A 21,803-nucleotide genomic window follows, 5' to 3' on the forward strand; every position below is an offset into this window, starting at 1 on the left:
GCTTAACTGTCCGCAACAATTTGAGCGATTTCTGCTGATAAGAAGATGATAAATGAGGCGCAACATGCGCCAATTTGATAGTCCCGTCCACTTTGACATTAATAACTTCTTTCTGGCGTGATGCTTTTTTTATGGTGGAAATTCTGGAGAAAACTGTTGACATATTTGTCGCAAATAAAAACGCCATTCTTTTTTATGCATTTTATGCCACAATTCTGGTTCGACATGCTTAGTAAATGTCCCCCAATGTGTATTTGCTGTGGAATCGGATGCAAAAATCCAAGTCTAAGCCTTGGATTTCTGCCGTTGTTCTGCAGATAACATGCTGGAGATCTGCCTGCACATTGAGCCCTGTACAATGAGGCTAATCTGCATGCAGATTTCGGTTTCCACACAGAAATTACACCGGGAAGGCATATGTCACTTTTTTTTTATTTATAAACTCTGGTTATTTCTCATTGAAAACAATGGGAGGCAGATTCTAAGCGGATTACAGCACAAAATGCACTCCTGAACTGCAGGATAAATTAATTTTACACAATATGAATATACCATAATATCATGATATAAATTATGATCTCTTGTTTTCAGGTGTTGGGCCTCTTTATGTTACCTGTTCATCTACTGAGTTTTTCAACAATCTCTATAGCCTTTATCCCCATGAAGGGGGTGATTGTCCAGAATATGCAATGTCAGGATTGCTGACAGCCCTGCAGTACAGCCCATATGGTTCCTTTGTCTTGTTGGTGACAGATGCGTCAGCCAAGGACAGTGATTACACAGATACAGTCAACCAGATATATTCTCTGATAGATTCTTTGCAAGTTAAGGTAAGATATACAAAGAGGGGCTATAAGAATGTTATACCTACAGTGCCATATTTTATCGTATCATCATTGCGATTTACATTTAACGCTTAATTGTTTAACACTTCTTTGATGTTACTTAGAGATGAGCGAATTTCTCAAAAAACTCGATTCGGCCGGTTAGCCGAATTTTTCGAAATGATTTGGTTCGATCCGAATTTATTCGTGGCAAATAGTGTTAAAAATCAGCTATTTCCTGGCTGCAGAGATCCTGTATAGTGGTGTAGAACACTGTGCCTTGTAGTAACACGCACAGGGAGTCTGCTGTGGTAGTGAATTCAAACTGTGAGTCAGTATGACATGTAGATGACAGGCGTCGCTCTTAGAATTACTGCACAGTTCACGTATTTGGGCAGTAACGGGCCCAAACTGACCAAATAACTCAAGTATCAACTCAGCCTTACAGGTCGATGTTAGCGTCAAGAAGAAGCGCACTCCTTTTACACCATCGGCAGCTGATTGCACATAGATGTCGGCAGAACATGTTCTATTAAAAGATTAATACAAGTAGAGTCCCCCGACAGAGTGGAGAGGGTGTCAGCAGTAAGTTTGTGTTGACGTCACTGATTATTTTGCCCTTCCTCTGATCCCTCAGAACAATAACCCCAAAAAAACAGATCCTGTCTGTGAAGCATCTGCCTTCACTCGGTCAGCATTTGGTAAGTAATCCATTAGTATTGCTAATGCCCAAAAAAAAAACAGCAGTGGATCCAAAACAGAGATGACATGTGAATGGAATATTTGCATGTCTTCTGTGTTTTCTACCCACTCCTGCTTTTGGCTACCAAACCATAAGTCAATTCTGATGGGAGCACACAGTCCTTAGAGCTGTTACACAGACAGGATCCGTTGTGTGTCTCATTTTTCCTTCCTTCTGACAGATCAGAAGTGTAAAATAAATGATGATGTCAGACAGCCCTAAAGGCAAAATAGGGGCCCAGTCATTAAGTGGGAAGGGTGGTAACAGCATGAGAAGTCCACAGACTGGACGTATTACATAGTGGTGAGGTGGAAGCAGCATGAGGAGACCGCATAGTGGCCCAATGACAGAGTCTGGAGGTGGCAGCAGCATGAGGATGAGGCCACAGAGTGGCACAATGACAGTGTGGAAGTGGCAGCAGCATCGGCATGCCACAGAGTGGCACAATGACAGAGTGCGGAGGTGGCAGCAGCATCAGGAGGAGGCCACAGAGTGGCACAATGACAGAGTGTGGAGGTGGCGGCAGGAGCATCAGGAGGAGGCCACAGGGTGGCAAAATAGGGGCCCAGTCATTAAGTGGGAAGGGTGGTAACAGCATGAGAAGTCCACAGACTGGACGTATTACATAGTGGTGAGGTGGAAGCAGCATGAGGAGACCGCATAGTGGCCCAATGACAGAGTCTGGAGGTGGCAGCAGCATGAGGATGAGGCCACAGAGTGGCACAATGACAGTGTGGAAGTGGCAGCAGCATCAGCATGCCACAGAGTGGCACAATGACAGAGTGTGGAGGTGGCAGCAACAGCATCAGTAGACCACAGAGTGGCAAGGTGACATAGTGTTGAGGTGGCAGCAGCATCAGTAGACCACAGAGCGACACAAATCCAGTGTGGAGGTGGCAGCAGCAGCATCAGGAGACCACAGAGTGGCAAGGTGACATAGTGTGGAGGAGGTGGCAGCAGCATCAGGTGACCACAGAGTGGCAAGGTGACAAAGCGTGGAGGTGGCTGCAGCATCAGGAGAACACAGAATGGCCCAGTGACAAAGTGGGAAGGTGGCCGCAGCATCAGGAGACCACAGAGTGGCAAGGGGACATAGTGTGGAGGTGGCAGCAGCATCAGGAGAACACATAGTGGCAAGGTAACATAGTCTGGAGGTGGCAGCAGCATTAGGAGAACACAGAATGGCCCAGTGACAAAGTGGGAAGGTGGCCGCAGCATCAGGAGACCACAGAGTGACAAGGTGACATAGTGTGGAGGTGACCGCAGCATCAGGAGACCACAGAGTGACCCAGTGACAGAGTGGGGAGGTGGGTGGCAATACCAGTACCAGCTGAACATAGTGGGTGAAAGAAGGAGCTCTTGGCATCATATGTGTGGCATCAGGCTGGTGGCAGCATCAGAATAATAGCTGAGGCAGGTAGCCAGAAGAAACTGGTCTCTTTTGTGAAAGTGTTGTTGTGGCACCATGGATGATCTAGTCTGATGCATCAGGCATTGGTGGGTGGAAATCCTGTCTGATCCACGCCTGATTTTTCTTGACAAAGGTCAGTCTCTCCACATTTTGATTGGATAGGCAAGTTATTTTTGGGTAACTATGGCCCCTGCCGCACTAAACATACTACTGGCAGGCCAGGACAGCTTTTCCAGGGCAAACTCTGCCAGTTGTGGCCACAAACCCAGTTTGGGCTGCCCAGTAGTCCAGCAGATCTTCGATGTGGGGTGGCAGGGTTCTGTCCAAGTATGCCACCACCTGCTGGTTTAGGTCCTGCTCCAGGCCTAGCAGCTGCTGGCAAATAGTTTCTTCACTAGGCGGGTGAAGAAAGCTGCTCATCAGCGACTCTAGACTCAAGTTGCTGCTGATGGAGCTGGAACTGCTCCTACCCCCCCACCCTGCCTCATCAGCCTTGGCAGAGGAACGTTAGCGCAGAGGGCCCCCCCCGGTCAGACCTGCAAGAGGATGGATGATGGCACAGATAGGCAGCGGCCAACTGATTACATAGGATGTCTCTATAGTAGTTCAGTTTGTCCTCCCTCTCAGCGGGTGTAAAAAAGGCACCCATTTTGGACCAGTAGCGAGGGTCCAACAAGGTGGAGAGCCAGAAGTCATCCCTCTATCCAATGGTGACAATTCGGCTGTCACTACCCAAGCAAGTAAGCAAGGATCGGCCCATTTGTGCAAGTGACTCGGAGGGACTCCCTGCCTCTATCTAAACTGCATACTGCCATGGTGTGTCTTGGTCTTCAGCCTCGTCTTCCTCATTGCCCTGTAGCTCCTCTGGCTGCTGCTGCTCCTCCTCTCTTGTCACCTGTGTATAAAAACCACCCATTTCGCTACACATTGCTTGTGCTCCAATGTGCTCCTCCTCCTCATTCAGTTCAACCCCCACAGGGCACATGTGACCATGAGATCTAGGTGCCACGTCTCCAGTCCCCTGACCAGCCAGATTTACCAGCATCTGTTCCAGGGCATGAAGCAGTGGAATGACATTGTTCATCTTGTAGTTCTGGCGACTGACAAATAACGTGGCCTCCTCAAAGGGTCTGAGAAAACGGAAGTGTCACGCATAAGCACTGGCTGACATCGAAATTACACAGGGGAGTACTCCTGTTCGCTTTGATCATCAAGAAATCGTTCATGGCCTTTCTCTGTTCGTACAGTCGGTCCAACATATGGAGGGTGGAATTCCAACAGGTGGAAATGTTGCAGTCTATGCTGTGGGATGCCGTTCTGCCGCTGCAGCTCAAGGAGGGTGTGCTTTGCGGTGTGCAATTGGCTGAAGTGCATTCAAAGTTACCTGTCTTGCAGTTGGGTGGAAGACTTCAGGAACCGCTTGACAACCGCATTGCTCAGCCTTCCTTGACGCAGCGCCGACACCATGTTCTTCCCGTTGTCAGTCACCATGGTTCCGATTTTGAGTTGTCAAAAAGCCATGATTAAATTTTTTTTTTAATGAAGGACATGGAGCAGTTCCTCTCCTGTGACGTTCATAAGTTATTCATTCATTCAGAGTCCAATATAAAGAAGAGCCCCAATCAGACCTCAGATGAGACCCCCCCATGCCTCATATCAGTCCTCCATGCCTCATATCAGCCCCCAGCCATATGTGATCGGCCCCCCTCCATATGTGAGCAGCCCCCCTCCATATGTGAGCAGCCCCCAACCATAATTCAGCAGCCCCCAGGCATATGTAATCAGCCCCCAGTCATATGTGATCAGCCCCCAGCCATATTTCAGCAGCCTCCAGCCATATGTAATCAGCCCCCAGCCATATGTAATAACCCCCAGTCATATAATCAGCCCCCAGTCATATAATCAGCTCCCAGAAATAATTCAGCAGCCCCCAGGAATAATTCAGCAGCCCCCAGCCACAATTCAGCAGACCCCAGCCTCAGATCACAAAATAAATAAACCACTTACCTCTCTTGGACGCCGCCGCTCCTCACCGCCCGCGATCTTCTTCCTCCTGCTGTCGGTTGTGCTGTGAACCAGCGCGCACAGCGCGAGGTCACATCGCGCCCTCATGCTATGTGTAGCCACTGCACAACTGACATCCGAGGACCAGGAAGTGGCTTTCCGGTCCTCCGGTACTAATTAGCGCTTCCATTATGGAAGCGCTCATTAGTATTCACCCCATAAGACGCAGGGACAAATAAGACATAGAAATATTTCCTTGTAATAAACCCTGTTAATGGCTATATCAAAACGCACTTGCACCCCAATAACAAGAATGGTTTGCTAGAATTACAGAGATGTATAATAGCAATTTGGATCTGCAGTCAGTGCAGCAAGGTGTAATAGGATCGTTACTATTACCCAGGCTGTAACCTCCCCTACTTAACCCTGTTCTGCTTCAATACTGTGTAATAATTCCTCCCTATCCTTTCCCTACACTTCTATTGCTCTATCCCTGAACTTCTATTGAGCAAAATATATGTTTTTGAAGTCTTTCCTAGCACTGTCCCTAGCGCCTGCTAACTTCTCTCCCTGCACTAAGTACACTGGAAAATGGCAAAATCTAAGATGGCTGAGGCTATTTATAGGGCTGTGACATCACAGGGCTGGCTGGCTGCTGATTGGCTGCATGCATGGCATTGTGGGTGATACCGCATTCCCAGAGTTCCTTGATTCGTGTCCTAATATGTGCAGCAGCCATTTTAGGAAGAAATGTGATTCGTTACTGCTAAGTGTGAGGAAATTCGGATTCGGTGTGAATTGAAAAATTCCTGAAATTTGGATCAAGTTCCACTTTGTCAGCTTTTATTCACTCATCTCTAATGTTAGTCCCATGTTAGTATTGTTTTTTTGTCATTTGATAATCTAGAAAGATAGTCCTACACTTGCCACACTAGTGTTAACTGAACGTGTTGCACAAGTAATGATTACAGTTGATTTTCTGTTATACAGATTACATGTAAGCCATTTCTACTTTCTTCTCTTTGTAGGTCTTCTTTTTTGCTGGATCTTGTTTCGGTACAGATCAGCCTGACTACAAGATCTATAAAGATATTGCATACCACAGTTATGGCCTTGTGTTTCCCATTAACTATCTAAGCTCTAAAGTAAGTTCCAAAATAGGCAAAAGATAAGTATAAACTAAAGGATTATTTTATGGGCATCTAATAACATAAAAATGTAGGTGAATCTACACTGAAGTATATGTAGGTAACATGTCATACACAACTATTACATATAGTATAGTCTCCAACAAGTAATGGAGCACAAAACACTTTTTTTTTCTATGAGAACCTCTGAGGTGGAACCACTGTGTGCAGGCCTGTAGATATAGTGGAAGAAGGGGAAGTGGCGGCCCAAACTCAGAAGGGGCCCACCCAGGAGGAGGATTGAAAGATTTTGTCAGGTCGCCCTCAACAGTTTTAGGCTAAATTCACATGAACGTATTTTGTTTCCGTGTCCTTTCATTTTTTTTTTGCAGATTAGATGAGGACCCATTCATTTCAATGTGTCTGCAAAAAATGCGGACAGCACACTGTGGGCTATCCACATCCGTATGCCCGTTCCGTAGCCCCGCAAAAAATATAGAGCATATCCTATTCTTGTCTGTTTTGCAGACAAGGATAGTAATTGGTACAATGGGTCTGCAAAAAAACGGATGCAACACGGATGTCACATGGACGTCATCCATATTTTTTGCGGATACACATTTTGCAGACCGTAAAAAAATACATATGGTCGTGTGAATGTAGCCTTATACAGTGACATTATATACATTGACAGTATATACAGTGACTTGACATGCAGCAAATACGTGTAGGAAACAGACAGAGCGGCTGCCTGGCCTGGTATAAAAGAGCTATCTTAACTAGGCACTAGTAGGGACCGGTTTGAAAATTTGCTGTGTGGCCCAGTCAGTTCTAGTTATGCCACTGTCTGTGTGCTACTTTCTTAGATCAGAAATACACAAAAGTAAAGTATGGATCCATATTGGGAATCAGATGTCCATGTGTATGAGTGATTGTCCACCTTTTAAAGAGGTCTTGCCATAAACTACTTTTCACTCTAAAGTGTTCTTTCAATTACTCCACATCAAGCCCCTGAGGAGCCGGGGCAGAGGATGGGCACAGTAGTGGCTTTGGCACTCACAATCTATTAAAGTGATTTCCCTCAGACCATAGCTCCCTAGGGCCAGTGCAACGAATGGAGTGGGCAGAGGCAACCTTTCTTCCCTTGGGACAACCTGATTCTAGGGCTCTTGCTTGATGGTACTTAAAGTGCCTGAAATGTTAGGTGTTTGGATTGGTGTAAGGTTGGGCATATAGAGGATAATGGTCAGCATATGGTGCAGGAGTCAGTTACAGCAGACACAGTTCGAACTGTACACAGTGCAATTCTTCCCAGATAACAATGTATGGATTTAGGCAAGGATGGGAGTTATGGCCCTCTTTCCTCTTGATTTTGATAAAGTCTCTTCCAGTAGGATCTATGGTGAGTAATAGCACTCTTTCAGTGGTGGTTGTAGGGTCCAGTGCGGGACACAGGGAGTTAGTGATACGACTAGCCAAGTTCTATTCTTTTGTAAAGGGTGTCTTAATAGTGTGTTGTGGAATCATATATCTATTATATACTGCAATATTCCTTCTTGGGCAGTTTTTTTTTTTTTTTCAAAAATTACCTTATTTGCAGTTCTCCTTTATCCCCCATGCTTAAATCCTACTTCCTGGTTTGTTATGTGTCTGCTATCCTATCAAGCTTTAGGGCAGTGAGATGTGTCCTGACAGTAGATCATGTGACAATAACCACGTCCCTTGTTCTTACCAATGACACTTTCTACACCCTACATTACAAGGCTCCTCCACAGGATATAACCTACAGCAACTGAATATCATATCAGATTTGCCACATAGTACAATGGTAGGCTAACAACTTTACAATAAGGCAGTTTTGAAAAACGGTGGTATTTGGTACAAGTGATATAACAGCCATATCTGTTGGATGGGATACATTTACATTAGTGGCACAACCCCCTTAACACCTTTTCATTTTAGGTCCAACTTCCTTTTCTGATTAAGTGTTTTTCTGGGACTACGGATAGGGCTATAATGTTTGATTAGGGGGAGTCCAACCTCAGGAGAGACTATCATAAGCCATTTATGACCTGACAATTTTAGGCCTGAATGAATTGGTATTTTTCACTCTTGCATTCCAATTGAGTGGGTGCTGTCAGACCACCAGGATGTTGTTAAAGGGTTAAGGGCAGGCTTGGGCTACACAGAGAAACTGGTCACGCGACACCTGTGACGCCCAGTATTGCTGAGTAGCAGCGACAGGATTCCTTGCGACTGCCTACCGCGATTCCATTCATTTCTATGGGATCACCACTACCCAGCGATCCTGACCAGTGTCACCATGTAAACCCAGCCCAAGTCTCTAGAAACCCCTGTATATCTTTATAATGATTTGAGCTCTACTTATACATAGAGATAATGTTAAATGATAAAATTCTGCAAAAGGGGTTGTCTGCTTTATTTATATTGATGACCTATCCTCAGTATAGGTCATCAATATCAGATCAGACACCCGGCACTCTCGTCGATCAGCTGTCTGAAGAGAAAGCAGTGCTTATACGAACGCTGCCTTCTCTGCTCTGTTTATATGCTTGTTACAGCAATTGCAGTGGTGATCAGTGTAATTTCAAGTATGGCGCCCCCATTCACTTCTGTGGGGAAGATCCATCCTATTCACTTGAACAGACAGATCCATCCCATAGAAGTGTACCACCACCTATCTGGTTTTCATGACCTCTATTAAGCATAGGTTATAAATATGCTGATCCCAGAATATCCCTTTAATCCCTTCCCTTTAAAGATGGCACCCACCCCGGAGATGATTGGTCGTCATAGCTTTAGTCATAGTTTTACACAGCAGACACCTGGTGGCATAGTCCATGATTGGTGATAACATTAATCATAGACTTTTAAGTCTTCAGATGCAGGTTGCTAAGAAGTTACTGGAGGAGGGGGGGCCCATGAAAAAATTTGCTGTGGGCCCCAGTCAGTTCTAGTTACACTATTGAATGCTGTCATACTGTATACTATACATAGATAATGTCACCATACAGTACATACAGTCAAGTCCATAAATATTGGGACATCAACACAATTCTAACATTTTTGGCTCTATACACCACCACATCATGGATTTGAAATGAAACGAACAAGATGTGCTTTAACTGCAGACTGTCAGCTTTAATTTGAGGGTATTTACATCCAAATCAGGTGAATTATGTAGGAATTACAACAGTTTACATATGTGCCTTCCACTTGTTAAGGGACCAAAAGTAATGGGACAATTGGCTTCTCAGCTGTTCCATGGCCAGGTGTGTGTTATTCCCTCATTATCCCAATTACAATCAGCAGATAAAAGGTCCAGAGTTCATTTCCAGTGTGCTATTTGCATTTGGAATCTGTTGCTGTCAACTCTCAAGATGAGTTCCAAAGAGCTGTCACTATCAGTGAAGCAAGCCATCATTAGGCTGAAAAAGCATAACAAACCCATCAGAGAGATAGCAAAAACATTAGGCGTGGCCAAAACAACTGTTTGGAACATTCTTAAAAAGAAGGAATGCACCGGTGAGCTCAGCAACACCAAAAGACCCGGATGACCACGGAAAACAACTGTGGTGGATGACCGAAGAATTCTTTCCCTGGTGAAGAAAACACCCTTCACAACAGTTGGCCAGATCAAGAACACTCTCCAGGAGTTAGGTGTATGTGTGTCAAAGTCAACAATCAAGAGAAGACTTCACCAGAGTGAATACAGAGGGTTCACCACAAGATGTTAACCATTAGTGAGCCTCAAAAACAGGAAGGCCAGATTAGAGATTGCCAAACGACATCTAAAAAAGCCTTCACAGTTCTGGAACAACATCCTATTGACAGATGAGACCAAGATCAACTTGTAGAAGAGTGATGGGAAGAGAAGAGTATGGAGAAGGAAAGAAACTGCTCATGATCCTAAACATACCACCTCATCAGTGAAGCATGGTGGTGGTAGTGTCATGGCGTGGGCATGTATGGCTGCCAATGGAACTGGTTCTCTTGTATTTATTGATGGTGTGATGTCACGGAAGGTGTACAGAAAACTAGAAGACACAAAATGAAGATCCGACTGACTGGATCCAAAACTAAGGAACCAGAGGGTAAGCCCTGTAACAGACCTGGCTCTCTCCCTTACTGCTCAGCCTATGCAAAAATGTCAGTGGTAGATGATTGCATATCCTCGTTCCTCGACTGTATGACACCTGAACACCCTATAATAGTGAGGGGACACGACCACCGGCTCCCTACACTTAATACGGAGGGAGTTAGGGTCACCTAGGATCCAGCAAACAGGAAAACACAAATGAATGAACAAACTTATCTGTAGAAGACTCAGTAGTAGCATCCAGCATGCACACACTCCAGGAAGTTGTATAAACCGCAAAGTGATGCAGTATGGGAAGGGATTTAAAGGGATGCAATCAGTACAACTACATGACAGCTGAGAGAGGCTAACGAGATGAGAAAACGAAAGCAAAACAAAAGGAACCTCAAGCAGGAGGTTCTGAAGAACGACTGTCAGAGCTTCTCAGATGTCTGGTGGTACATGTGACTGCTGACAAAAGCAGCAGGATGAATTCTGAAGTGTTTCGGGCAATATTATCTGCTCATATTCAGCCAAATGCTTCAGAACTCATTGGACGGCGCTTCACAGTGCAGATGGACAATGAACCCAAGCATACTGCAAAAGCAACCAAAGAGTTTTTTAAGGGAAAGAAGTGGAATGTTATGCAATGGCCAAGTCAATCACCTGACCTGAATTCGATTGAGCAGGCATTTCACTTGCTGAAGACAAAACTTAAGGGAAAATGCTCCAAGAATAAGCAGGAACTGAAGACAGTTGTAGTAGAGGCCTGGCAGAGCATCACCAGGGATGAAACCCAGCGTCTGGTGATGTCTATGCGTTCCAGACTTCAGGCTGTAAAGGACTTCAAAGGATTTGCAACCAAGTATTAAAAAGTGAAAGTTTTATTTATGATTATTATTCTGTCCCATTACTTTTGGTCCCTTAAAAAGTGGGGGGCACATATGCAAACTGTTGTAATTCCTACACCGTTCACCTGATTTGAATGTAAATGCCCTCAAATTAAAGCTGTCAGTCTGCAGTTAAAGAACATCTTGTTTGTTTCATTTCAAATCCATTGTGGTGGTGTATAGAGCCAAAATTTTTAGAATTGGGTCGATGTCCCAATATTTATGGACCTGGCTGTATAATGTTCCCATACTATACAAATGAATATTTCCACTATACAGTATAATTTAATAATCATGCAGTGGCTGCTAATATAACAGGTACTCAGCAGGTGTTTCTCACTCTGGTGATATATTAACAAAGTAGGAAAAAGTCTTGTAGTCACATTTTGTCCCCTCAAGGCGACATCTTTATTATAAATGTAACATAGTAGATGGGGGATCTGCTACAGGTTTTACATTGGGGACCAGGAGCTACAAGTTTAACCTCTTCCTATCTGTTTTTGTTTCTCACCAGGCTGCAGACCTGGTCAATTTCTTTCTAAAAATTCCAGTGAACAGTACCACGCGCCTGTTTTCTGTGGATAACGACAACACAATTTACAATGCTACCTTCTCAGTGCCAGCAGGTCTTAATTCACTGATCATATCAATATCAGGTTCAACCTCCTCATTCACTCTTTATGATCCATCTGGTAAGTACTCGTATTGCATAGTACTCATCATGCTGCAGTGTAAAAATTGCATGTTGTTGTCGTATTTCCCAGGTTGTATAAAAAAATATAATAGTGACCACGACATGGACAGATCACCCACATGGAAGAAAAATATATTTGAAATATATGTGATATATATAAATTATGTTGCTAAATATATTTGAAATATATTTCTCTTCCATATGGCAGGCAGTATCTACATATTGTTATGTGCTTGTCCCGGAGAGACTCACAGAAGAATCTGAGTGTACTTATATATTTGGGGCGATTTATCAAAACTGGTGTAAAGGAGAACTGGCTTAGTTGTATATAGCAACCAATCAGATTCCACCTTTCATTTTCTAAAGGAGCTCTGAAAAATGAAAGATGGAATCTGATTGGTTGCTATGGGCAACTAAGCCAGTTCTCCTTTACACCAGTTTTGATAAATTTCCCCCTATAGACTGGCAGCCTGCGAGTGTCCTTCCCTCATCGTGCCTGCACAGAATACCAAATGTCGCGAGATTTCACCAGCGCACAGGGCAGGCAGAAGGATGCAAACGATGCCTGGCCCTGTCAATCAAAACTTGGAAAGCGTGACTTGAGGTGGGAGACGGGAGCCTCTAGGAGCAGGAGCAACACCCCCCTGCTCCTAGAGGCTTATTTACATATTATAAAAGTAAGAATTCTACAGTAACGGGGGCACAGATAATCATTAGAATAGCAGAGTTAGGTGCAGCTGACATCAGCACATCGCTAATATCAGCCAGTTTAATACTGAAAATTCTAGTGACAGAAACCCTTTTAGCAACAATGGTTTGAACCAGGTAACCAGTCTGGTAAAATGCTGACACATGTGGTACACAGCAATATGGCAGCCCCAGCAGTGTTACTATACATATAAATACTAAAGAGGGTTCCCTGGTGGAAGATTTCAGGGCATAGAGAATAGATTTCAGGAATTCTACCGAGAGTTGTATAGCTCAGCGGTAAAGTTTACCCATTCTGAACAGAATCTGTAGGATATTACTTACCCCAAGCTGAGTGAGGAATATAGGTAGTTCCTGGATGGAGATATTACCCTTGAGGAAGTAATGAAAGCTATTAAAGGACTAGCTACAGGAAAGTCACTGGGCCCTGATGGCATCCCACTGGAGGTCTATTCTAAATATATTGAAATCTTAGGACCACAGCTACACAAAATGTACATGGCTGCACAGAAGAAGGGCCCCTTCCAGAGTCATTATATGATGCTTTGATTGTAGTACTTTTAAAGCCTGACAAGGATCCCCTAGAGTGTGGGTCTTACAGACTCATCTCCTTGTTGAACATAGACTATAAGGTACTCACGAAGATACTAGCGTATAGGGTAACTAAAGTAATAACTACTATTATACATGAGGACCAATCAGGCTTTATCCCAGGATGCTCAACATTTAACAATATCAGACAGGCACAGGCCATTACGCAGGTGGGAGTGGGAGACAATAAACACTGGGCGCTAGCCTCATTAAATACAGCCAAGGCATTTGAATGACCCTACCTATTAGAGGTACTGAAATATTTTGGGTTTGGTCGCATGGATTTCCATTCTATATAAATATTATATCCCAAAGCTAGTATATTAGTTAATGGCTTATGGTTAATTAGTTAACTCAACATTGTTCAACCTTGGCAGAGGTACCCAATAAGGATGCCTTCTATAGCTCCTGCTGTTTGCAGTAGCCATAGAAGCCCTCACCCTTATAATCTGTCAAGACACCTTGCTTAAAGGAACATCTATGGGAGAACATGAGGATAGGGTAGGATTATATGCTGATGACTTAATACTATTAATCGACAATGTAGAAACCTCTCTACTAAATCTCTTCTAAATCTAATTGATTGGTTCGGGCATTTCTCGGGCCTCCGCATGAACTGGACCAAATCAGCTCTCATGCTGCTGTGGATAACTACCTCGTCATCATTTTATTACTATCTCCCTGTAATAGATTACTTTAAGAACCTTGTCATAATTATCACTAGAGACCCCCACCTCTCTTTCTCCAAAAGCATTGCCTCCATTGAGTCCTCCTTTTGTTGAAAAGTTTAGATCATGGAAAACACTTTCCCTGTCAATAGTGGGCAGACTCAACCTAATCAAAATGATTTTGCTCCCTAAAGGTCTTTATCTGCTGGAGCATGCCTGCGCTCCTATCCCACACAGTTTATTTAACCAGTTACACTCATTGATGACCATTTTTATATGGGGGGACAGCTAGACGTAAACTTCCCCTACACACCTTACAAAGACCGAAAAAACAGGGAGGAGTTGAATTAACAGATTTCTATTTTCTGGCAGGTCAATTGAGATTTCTTATGCCCTGGGTTACATAGTGACTGCATTACCAATCGCTGAATATTACCTACGGCAATATTTGCAACTATCTACTCTATGGTCAGTCCTGAATAGTATTTATCTATTCCATAGACGGGCCCTTCCCATACACAGATTGGCTCATCAGTTGTGGAGTTCAACAAAACTTTGCCAATATAGTGATTTGGTGGTTGTTATTCCATTATGAAATAATCCAATGTTTCGCCACTTACAGGGACTAGAGGGTGTGGATATATGGGTGGGGTATGGGACACTTACAGTTAAAGATCTAGATGAAAATTGGATTATGTTTTCATTCACGCAATTACAGGAAGAATTTTAAGTGCTACGCACTCACTTCTATGGATATTTGCAGGTGCACCATGCTCTCCACATACCGTTTTTGAGTGATAGAAGAGCCATCTGTCATGGTCCCTCAGGTGACTGATGTCAGGAAGTCAAGGAGATTGGCTGAGCGTGGAGGAATCTAACAGCCTCCTTGATTTCTCTTGATTCAGTGTTAATAGAGTTATGACCAATTCCCTTTTCTCAGCTGTTGCTCAGTGGTCATCACTTCTACCCTTTATAGTCTGACCCCACCCTTCTGACTATGTGGTAGATAGCGTCATTTGGGTTTGGCTGAGCTAGTGTGAGTTTGTCTCTGGTGTTCCTGCTCGAACATCTCTACAGAAGTTAAGTGTCGCATTTGTTTGTGTTTGTTATATTTCCTGTTGTTTGTATCTGGGCCTGAGACAGAGACTTCAATTCGTCCATCTGGGGATTAATGGGTTGTCTCTGGTCCTAACCTTTTTCCAGGGCATTATAGGGATATAAAGGCCTAGGTATCCTGCATATGAATATTCCTACCTTCAGGGTCTATTCATATTGATAGATAGTTAGGGCCCAGATTAGGGTTGGTTAAGAGGTGACCTGGTTCTTCCCTAGTTTCCAGGCCCAGTTACTGTTCCCCTTCCCTCCTGTGTTCAGTGTGGAGCCCCCCCCCCCCCCCCCACACACTGATCGTGACACCATCTGAATATACCCTTTAACAGGAATATTCTTAAAACAAGGACCAAGGGGCATCATATCTGTCCTGTATACTCATTTATTAAGCTCTTGCATGGCCTTAACTCCACTGCTGGTTGAAACCAAATGGAAGCAATATATTCCTTCTTTAACTACAGAGGAATGGCAGGAAGTTTTATAGTCTCCGCTAAATGTTTCGCCTTCAGCCAATAACAGATTAATACAACTGTTCATTCTACACAGATGCTATTTGACCCCTACAAGGTTGTATAAGATGGGCAGAATACCACACACTCTGTCATAGATGTATGAAGAACAATGCTGACTTTTGGCATATGATTTGGGAATGTACGTAATTGAAATCCTTCTGGCAGGAGGTTATGCTACAGTATATTTTCTGTGGTGATTTCCAGACCAGTTCCAGACAAGCCTGAAGTTTGCTTTCTGGGTCTCCTAGAAAAGGAGGCATAGCCCCATCACACCAGGATATTCTTGTGAGAAGCTCTATTCCTGGCAAGGAAAGCTGTCGTACTAAGATGGATGGGAGACCGTTCACCCACTGTAAGCCAATAAAAATCCCTAGTAAATCAAGTTATCCCCTTTGAGAATATAGTATACAAAAATAGGCGATATCCCCAGAAATTCTGGAGACAGTGGGGAGCGTGTTGCATGTCGACTTTAACATTTCTCCATTCCAGACATATGCGTTCTACAATAGTGTTTGAAACACTGGTGCGCATTTTTGCTTTTGATTTTATTTCTATGTATGTAACATATACACCCTATGCATTACCTTGATATACGTGCTAATGCTGTACCTTACTTGTTTATTGTTCAATTAAACAAGTTAAAACTAAATAAAGGCTATACTGTATATGGAGTTGGTTGTATCCAGATTAAAGAGTTAAACTTTCTTTTTTAGATAATGTACAAAATCAATCAGCCTTCTTCTTAGAATCTTGGGCATCTGTATATCACTTGGACACTCCCAGGTCTGGAGTTTGGTCATTTGACTACTATGGATCGGGTCCTTTTTCCATACGTATTGAAGGATATGAGGGTAAATATTTAAGGTTCCTCTGAAGATGAAAAAACTAATTGTCTCATCATAATCTGGAAATAATGGGCCTAACATTTACAACACTTATATCCCTAAAGAGACAATATTGCTACTTTCTAATAATTACATTCCTAACAATTACATTTATTGGTCCTTTTACCTAAATGTGTAAAAGAGGAAATGTATCAAGATGGCCACCAGCAAACCATTCTAGGACTATACTGTGCAGTAGCATTCAAATGCAGTCACTTCACGCTGATGAGATGCGCTGTGAGGCTACTCAGCCTGACATCATATCTGATGTAAGAACGCTCCAGGGCTACCTACTGTAGAGCAGTATGCTGCTGTACAATAAGTAGTAATGAGACAATCCTATTTCATGGTTGAGCAGTATGACAGGTAAGAAGAGAAGGATCACATCCCTCCTTTCTGTTCCTATCAGGCTGCTCAGCCACGACAGAGGAAATCTACATTACTTTTGGAACTAGGAGCGCTACTCTACAATAGATAGTACTGGAGTGATCGTATATGAGATATGCCATGAGGCTGAGCAGCCTCATAGCACATCTTTTCACTATGAAGTGACTTAGTATGATGCTGCAGAGCAGTATAGCGAGGCTCCCACTATCTCCTCCAAGCAGCTCTAGAAAAGGAGTCAACCCATTCTATTCTAGAATGGGTTGCTGGAGGCCATCTTGATACCTTCCTGGAAAACCACTTTAACACAAATCTATATTTTTTCTTTTTGTTTAAAGTGTAAAATATACATTGAGAGTATAACATTTTAGACATGGGGAATGTGATCTAAATAGTAGTAATGATCTAATAGTAACCAGTTTTGACCATGCGTAATTGCTGACAGCACTAGATAAAGCCTGGAGAGAGCAGAACAAATCTTTTTTAACCTTTTATTTTCAGGAGTAGTGTGAATATGAAGTTATAATTCTGCTCCTATAAAGACACAAGAGGTGGAGCTGCACTGTGAAATGCTCTCTGCGTTGAGCTGCTTCACGGCCTCTCCCCTCTGCTCTGACAACTGTAGCATCCAACCAGGATACAATTGCAGCTGTCATTCAGCACAGAGGAGTGGGGCTGTGAAGCAGCTTAAAGCAGCAAGCAGAGAGCACCTCACAGCTTGCAGTCCACTTAGGGATTAGAACCTAGTAGAAAACTACGTGCATGAAGAAAAACTGACATCAGTGAAAAATGCATTGTATCCGAATGCCTTCCGTTTTTCATGTCAGCCCCATTCATTTCTATGGAGCCAGAGCTGAGTGATGAATGCACACTATTGATGCGTGAATAACAGCGCTCATGTACACAGACCCGTTGAAATAAATGGGCCAGGATTCCGTCCAGCTAATATGCGTTCTCTACATGTATCGCACCCATACGGAAAACTCGTTTATGTGAAATTAGCCTTAGTGCTGTCAGCAGGTTTGCAAGGTCAGAATTGCTGATAGAGTGCCTTAAAACGAGAACCTAGAAATTACCAGTAGTGGTCAGAGCTGTTCACACAGGAGGAGGGGGGGGGGAACCAGTAGTTAATTATACTTTTTAATGACTGTTCTGTTTTCTTTCTTTTTTTCAGTAACTGTTGATTGGGGTAAGTTATACATTTATCTTTTGTGCTTTCAATTTTCTTTACAACCCAGATATATTATCTTTGGAGCTATTTTTGTATCTATATTATGCCTATGTATCTATTGATAGTGTTGAAAGTGATAGAATTGTTCTATCATATCACATAGGTAATATTATATTGGTCTTTAACCTTATTTGGGACATATAAAGATATTCAAGCATGAAGTCGCTAAATGGTATCTAACATTTTATTATTTAGGAATCTTTCATATTGATCTATTAGATAGATCTATACATCTTTGTAGCTGATTTAGTATCTATACCGTATATTTTATCTATTGATAGTGATAGAATATATTTACTGCATAATACAGGGTGGCCCACAAAAAATTTAAAAAAGTAGCCCGTCTCCAGCGATAGTATGCAAGTGGATTGTTTTATTTTTTTAATTACCCACAAGTCACAAGAGATGCTGAGAGTGGTCCCTGTTCAGGTCTCTGCATCTTTGGGCACGTCAGATTACGTTGGCGGATACTGCTTTCAGCTCTTCAGCAGTGATGATGTGGACAGTGTTTGTGATGTTCTCCTTGAGTTCATCCAGGGGATGTGGATTGTTAGTGTGCACTTTCTGTTTTAAATTTCCCCACAGATAAAAATCACATGTGGACAAGTCTGGGGAACATGGTGGCCAAAAACCCCTCGCTCACAGTTTGCTCCCCCGTAAACAGTTCATGAATTTGTGCCAGTGAGTCCCGCGAGGAGCGGCATGTTGCCCCATTTTGTTGGAAAAAGCAGGACATTTTTTCTTCTGCAGCGTCACTGTTGAAGAGGTTTAAGCAGTATCCACCGACATAATCCGACATGCCCAAAAAATTGGATCTCTCTATACATTTATTGTGTCCCTTTAATTATATGGCTTTACGGGATTCTCTGGGATGTACATACTGATGGCCTATTCTCAGGATAGATCATAAGTATGAGATTGTCTGGAGTCCCAGTCCTGGCACCCCTGCCGATCAGCTGTATGAAGAAGACGCTGTGCTTAGGCCTCCTCCTAGGCCATGTGATGTCACATTCATCGTTCACATGGCCTAGGCCGAGTTCAGCCCCATTCAAGTGAATGGGGCTGAACTGTGATACCAAGCACAGCTGCTATCAAATGGACGGCACTGTGCTTGGTAATGCTACAATGAGCCTCCTCGAACACCTGATCGGCAAGGGTACCTGGAGTCAGACCCCCACCAATCTCATATTGATGACCTATCCTGAGTATAGGTCATGGTCATGGTCATCAGTATCAATCCCAGAAAACTCATTTAAAGGAAGTCTGTCAGCAGTTTTTTCCATGCTGAAGTGATGACAGCACGAGGTAGGGGCTAGGAAGAGCAGTACAAAAATACCTTTGGGGAACTTTTATTAGGAATAGTGTGACTATACGCTAGGTTCTGCTTCTACAAGTGCCCAGGATGCAATGCTTTAGTGTGAAGTGCTCTCTACACTGAGCTGCTTCACAGCCCTTCGTCTCTGCTCTGAGTGACACGTGTAGCATCCAACTAGGAGACCACTACATCTGGAGTGTTCCTGTGAAGCAGTGAAGCTTTGCTTCCAGGGCACTTAAAGGGGATATCCAATGTATGGCATGGAATCCTGGACAGCACAGAATTGAGGCGCAATCTTTAAGAAGCAGAACCTAGCAGAAAAAGGTTCATATTCTTATTATGTATGCTTTTACTGCTCTCTCCAGCTGCTATCTTGGGCTGTCAGCCATTAAACTTCAAATGGACCAATTCTTTCTCAGTTCTCTATCACGCATCTCAGGTTGTCTTACATTTGACACCATTTTTACTTTATTCTTTTTTTTCTTCATTTAAAGGTGAAACATTCAACTCATCTGGTAAGTATCAATTGCTTTCAATTTATAGGATATATTTAACCAAAATTTTATACATTTACCAGACCGTTTCCTTAGTTAGCAGATATATTATGTCCAAGGAGACCTTAGAGTGTAGAACCAGCACTTCATTACTATTGAAGGTGCCATCTTGCATGATTGTCCCTAGCAACAACGCAGCTGACCAAACTCTTTCCAGTACTGTCTAGTAAGCTAGAAGCTTGTATAATTTATTTACAGCACTATTTCCTGGGAGCGGGCTAGAAGCTGCGATATAGTATGTGGTCATTATTATATAATTACATTTTTTTTATTTTGTGTTTATTTTTGTAATCTTATTTTACACTTTGTGGCCCTGATAAGATCATGCAAGGTCTTTAGGGGACATTAAGGCTTATTTAGGCTCGCGTTAGGCTTGTCCGGCAGGCTGTTTCAGACACACACTATAATGGGGACAGGCCGGAGATCTGGCCGCAGGACGGCAAACATGCCGGGAAGCGGCCGGACAAAAAATGCAGCGTGCTGTGAATTTCTAAACTGCTGTTCAGAAAGTAGAGCAAAATTGCTTCCTTATGATCATATACAAATATACAATAAAACAATATACATTCAGAAAATATTTATTTTTTTAGAAAAAATCTAGTTTGTTTGTTAGAAAAAAGTATAGACAGCAGTGGCTGTCCAGTAGAAAAAGAGGATCTGCTTTTGTTCCTTTATATAAACAGAGCAACTCTTGTCTGTTATTGCAGTTGAAAGGGTTTCCCCAAGATATTTTTACTAATTAACTTTCCTCTGGATAGGTCTTCAGTATCTGATCGGTTGGAATCCGACATCTGGGAACCCCTGCAGATCAGCTGTTTGAGAAGGCACCTGCGTCCTGACCTTCTCTCAGCTTAATCTAGGCCATGTGATGTCACGTTCATCTGTCACATGGTTTAGGCCAGGGATGGGCAAACTCGGCCCTCCAGATGTTTTAAAACTACAAATCCCATCATGCCCTGCTGTAGGCGTAGCGTGGGTAGCCAGCACCTGGGGCAAGCCAAGTATTGCGCCCCCCCCCCCCCCCACCTGTGACCTCGCCCCTTTTTTTTGCAAATAATGTAGTAGATATCACCTGCAGTCATACGTAACACTACAGATAACATAGTGATAACTCTCTGAGTACAGATAATGGAGTAGATGGGTGTGTGACCTGAAGTCTGGGGCCAGGCTGAGGCAGTGTGGGCCAAATTCTATATACCCCCTCCCCCCCTACCCTACCGTAAAACAGATATTTGGATGAACATAACATTCATTGCTATGAAATATACAGGAGAATATAGCACCATACCTGTTACATTCAGTGACATCTCCTGTGATGTAAACTTTCCTTAGTGTCTTCATTCGGCGATAGGACCGTCATAACAGCGTCTAGTCTCTGCAAAGTTTTGCAGATTTTTTTTTAGATTCCTCACTTTACTATCATCTTCAGATAACAGACTTCCCCTCCCCACGTAGTGCCCATAAGTATAATGCCCCCTGTATAATTATATGTAATGGCCCCCTCTGTATTATTATTATTATTATAATGACTACCTCTGTAGTATTATTGAAATAATGATGGCTCCCTCTGTATTATAGTAATAATTATGGCCCCCTTCAGCCCCTCCAGCCCCTCCAGCATACAGTCCCGTGTAAGATAAATCACTCCCCTGCCTTTAGCCCCTCCAGCATACAGTCCCATGTAAAATATATCACTCTCCTTTCAGCTCCTCCAGCATATAGTCCCATGTAAGATACAACCCCCAGAGGATGCCATCTGCCCATCTCTGCTGTCCATATATCAGGCCTACCAGTATTACCCCTTCATATACCGCCTGTCTGCCTGGTCATCCCACACCTAACAGTCTGAGTCACTTATCTCCCTGAGTGTAAGGTGTGGTGACCAGGCGGTATATCAAGGGGTAATGCTGGTAGGCCTGGCCTGGTATATGGACAGCAGAGATGGGCATATGGCATCCTCTGGGCAGTACTGTCTCTCTGGTCATCATTCACCAGCACCCTGACTGCCACTTGCTTGGCCTGGCTCTCATGGCACTTCACTACCTGGTGCTTGGC

At 43.3% G+C, this 21,803-nt stretch overlaps 1 protein-coding gene across 1 annotated transcript in view; it reads left to right on the forward strand.

The window, feature by feature from the left end:
• LOC122923184 (uromodulin-like) overlaps window positions 1-21,803 on the forward strand; it is a 64,254-nt gene that overhangs the window by 17,990 nt on the left and 24,461 nt on the right. Inside the window, exons 5-10 of the mRNA XM_044273918.1 lie at window positions 592-830; window positions 5,889-5,939; window positions 6,010-6,126; window positions 11,612-11,789; window positions 17,823-17,837; window positions 19,689-19,709. Of these exons, the coding sequence (XP_044129853.1) occupies window positions 592-830; window positions 5,889-5,939; window positions 6,010-6,126; window positions 11,612-11,789; window positions 17,823-17,837; window positions 19,689-19,709 (621 nt within the window). The remainder of the gene's footprint in view (window positions 1-591; window positions 831-5,888; window positions 5,940-6,009; window positions 6,127-11,611; window positions 11,790-17,822; window positions 17,838-19,688; window positions 19,710-21,803) is intronic.

Source organism: Bufo gargarizans, unplaced genomic scaffold (genome assembly GCF_014858855.1).
Source record: "Bufo gargarizans isolate SCDJY-AF-19 unplaced genomic scaffold, ASM1485885v1 original_scaffold_1327_pilon, whole genome shotgun sequence".
Lineage (NCBI taxonomy): Eukaryota > Metazoa > Chordata > Amphibia > Anura > Bufonidae > Bufo > Bufo gargarizans.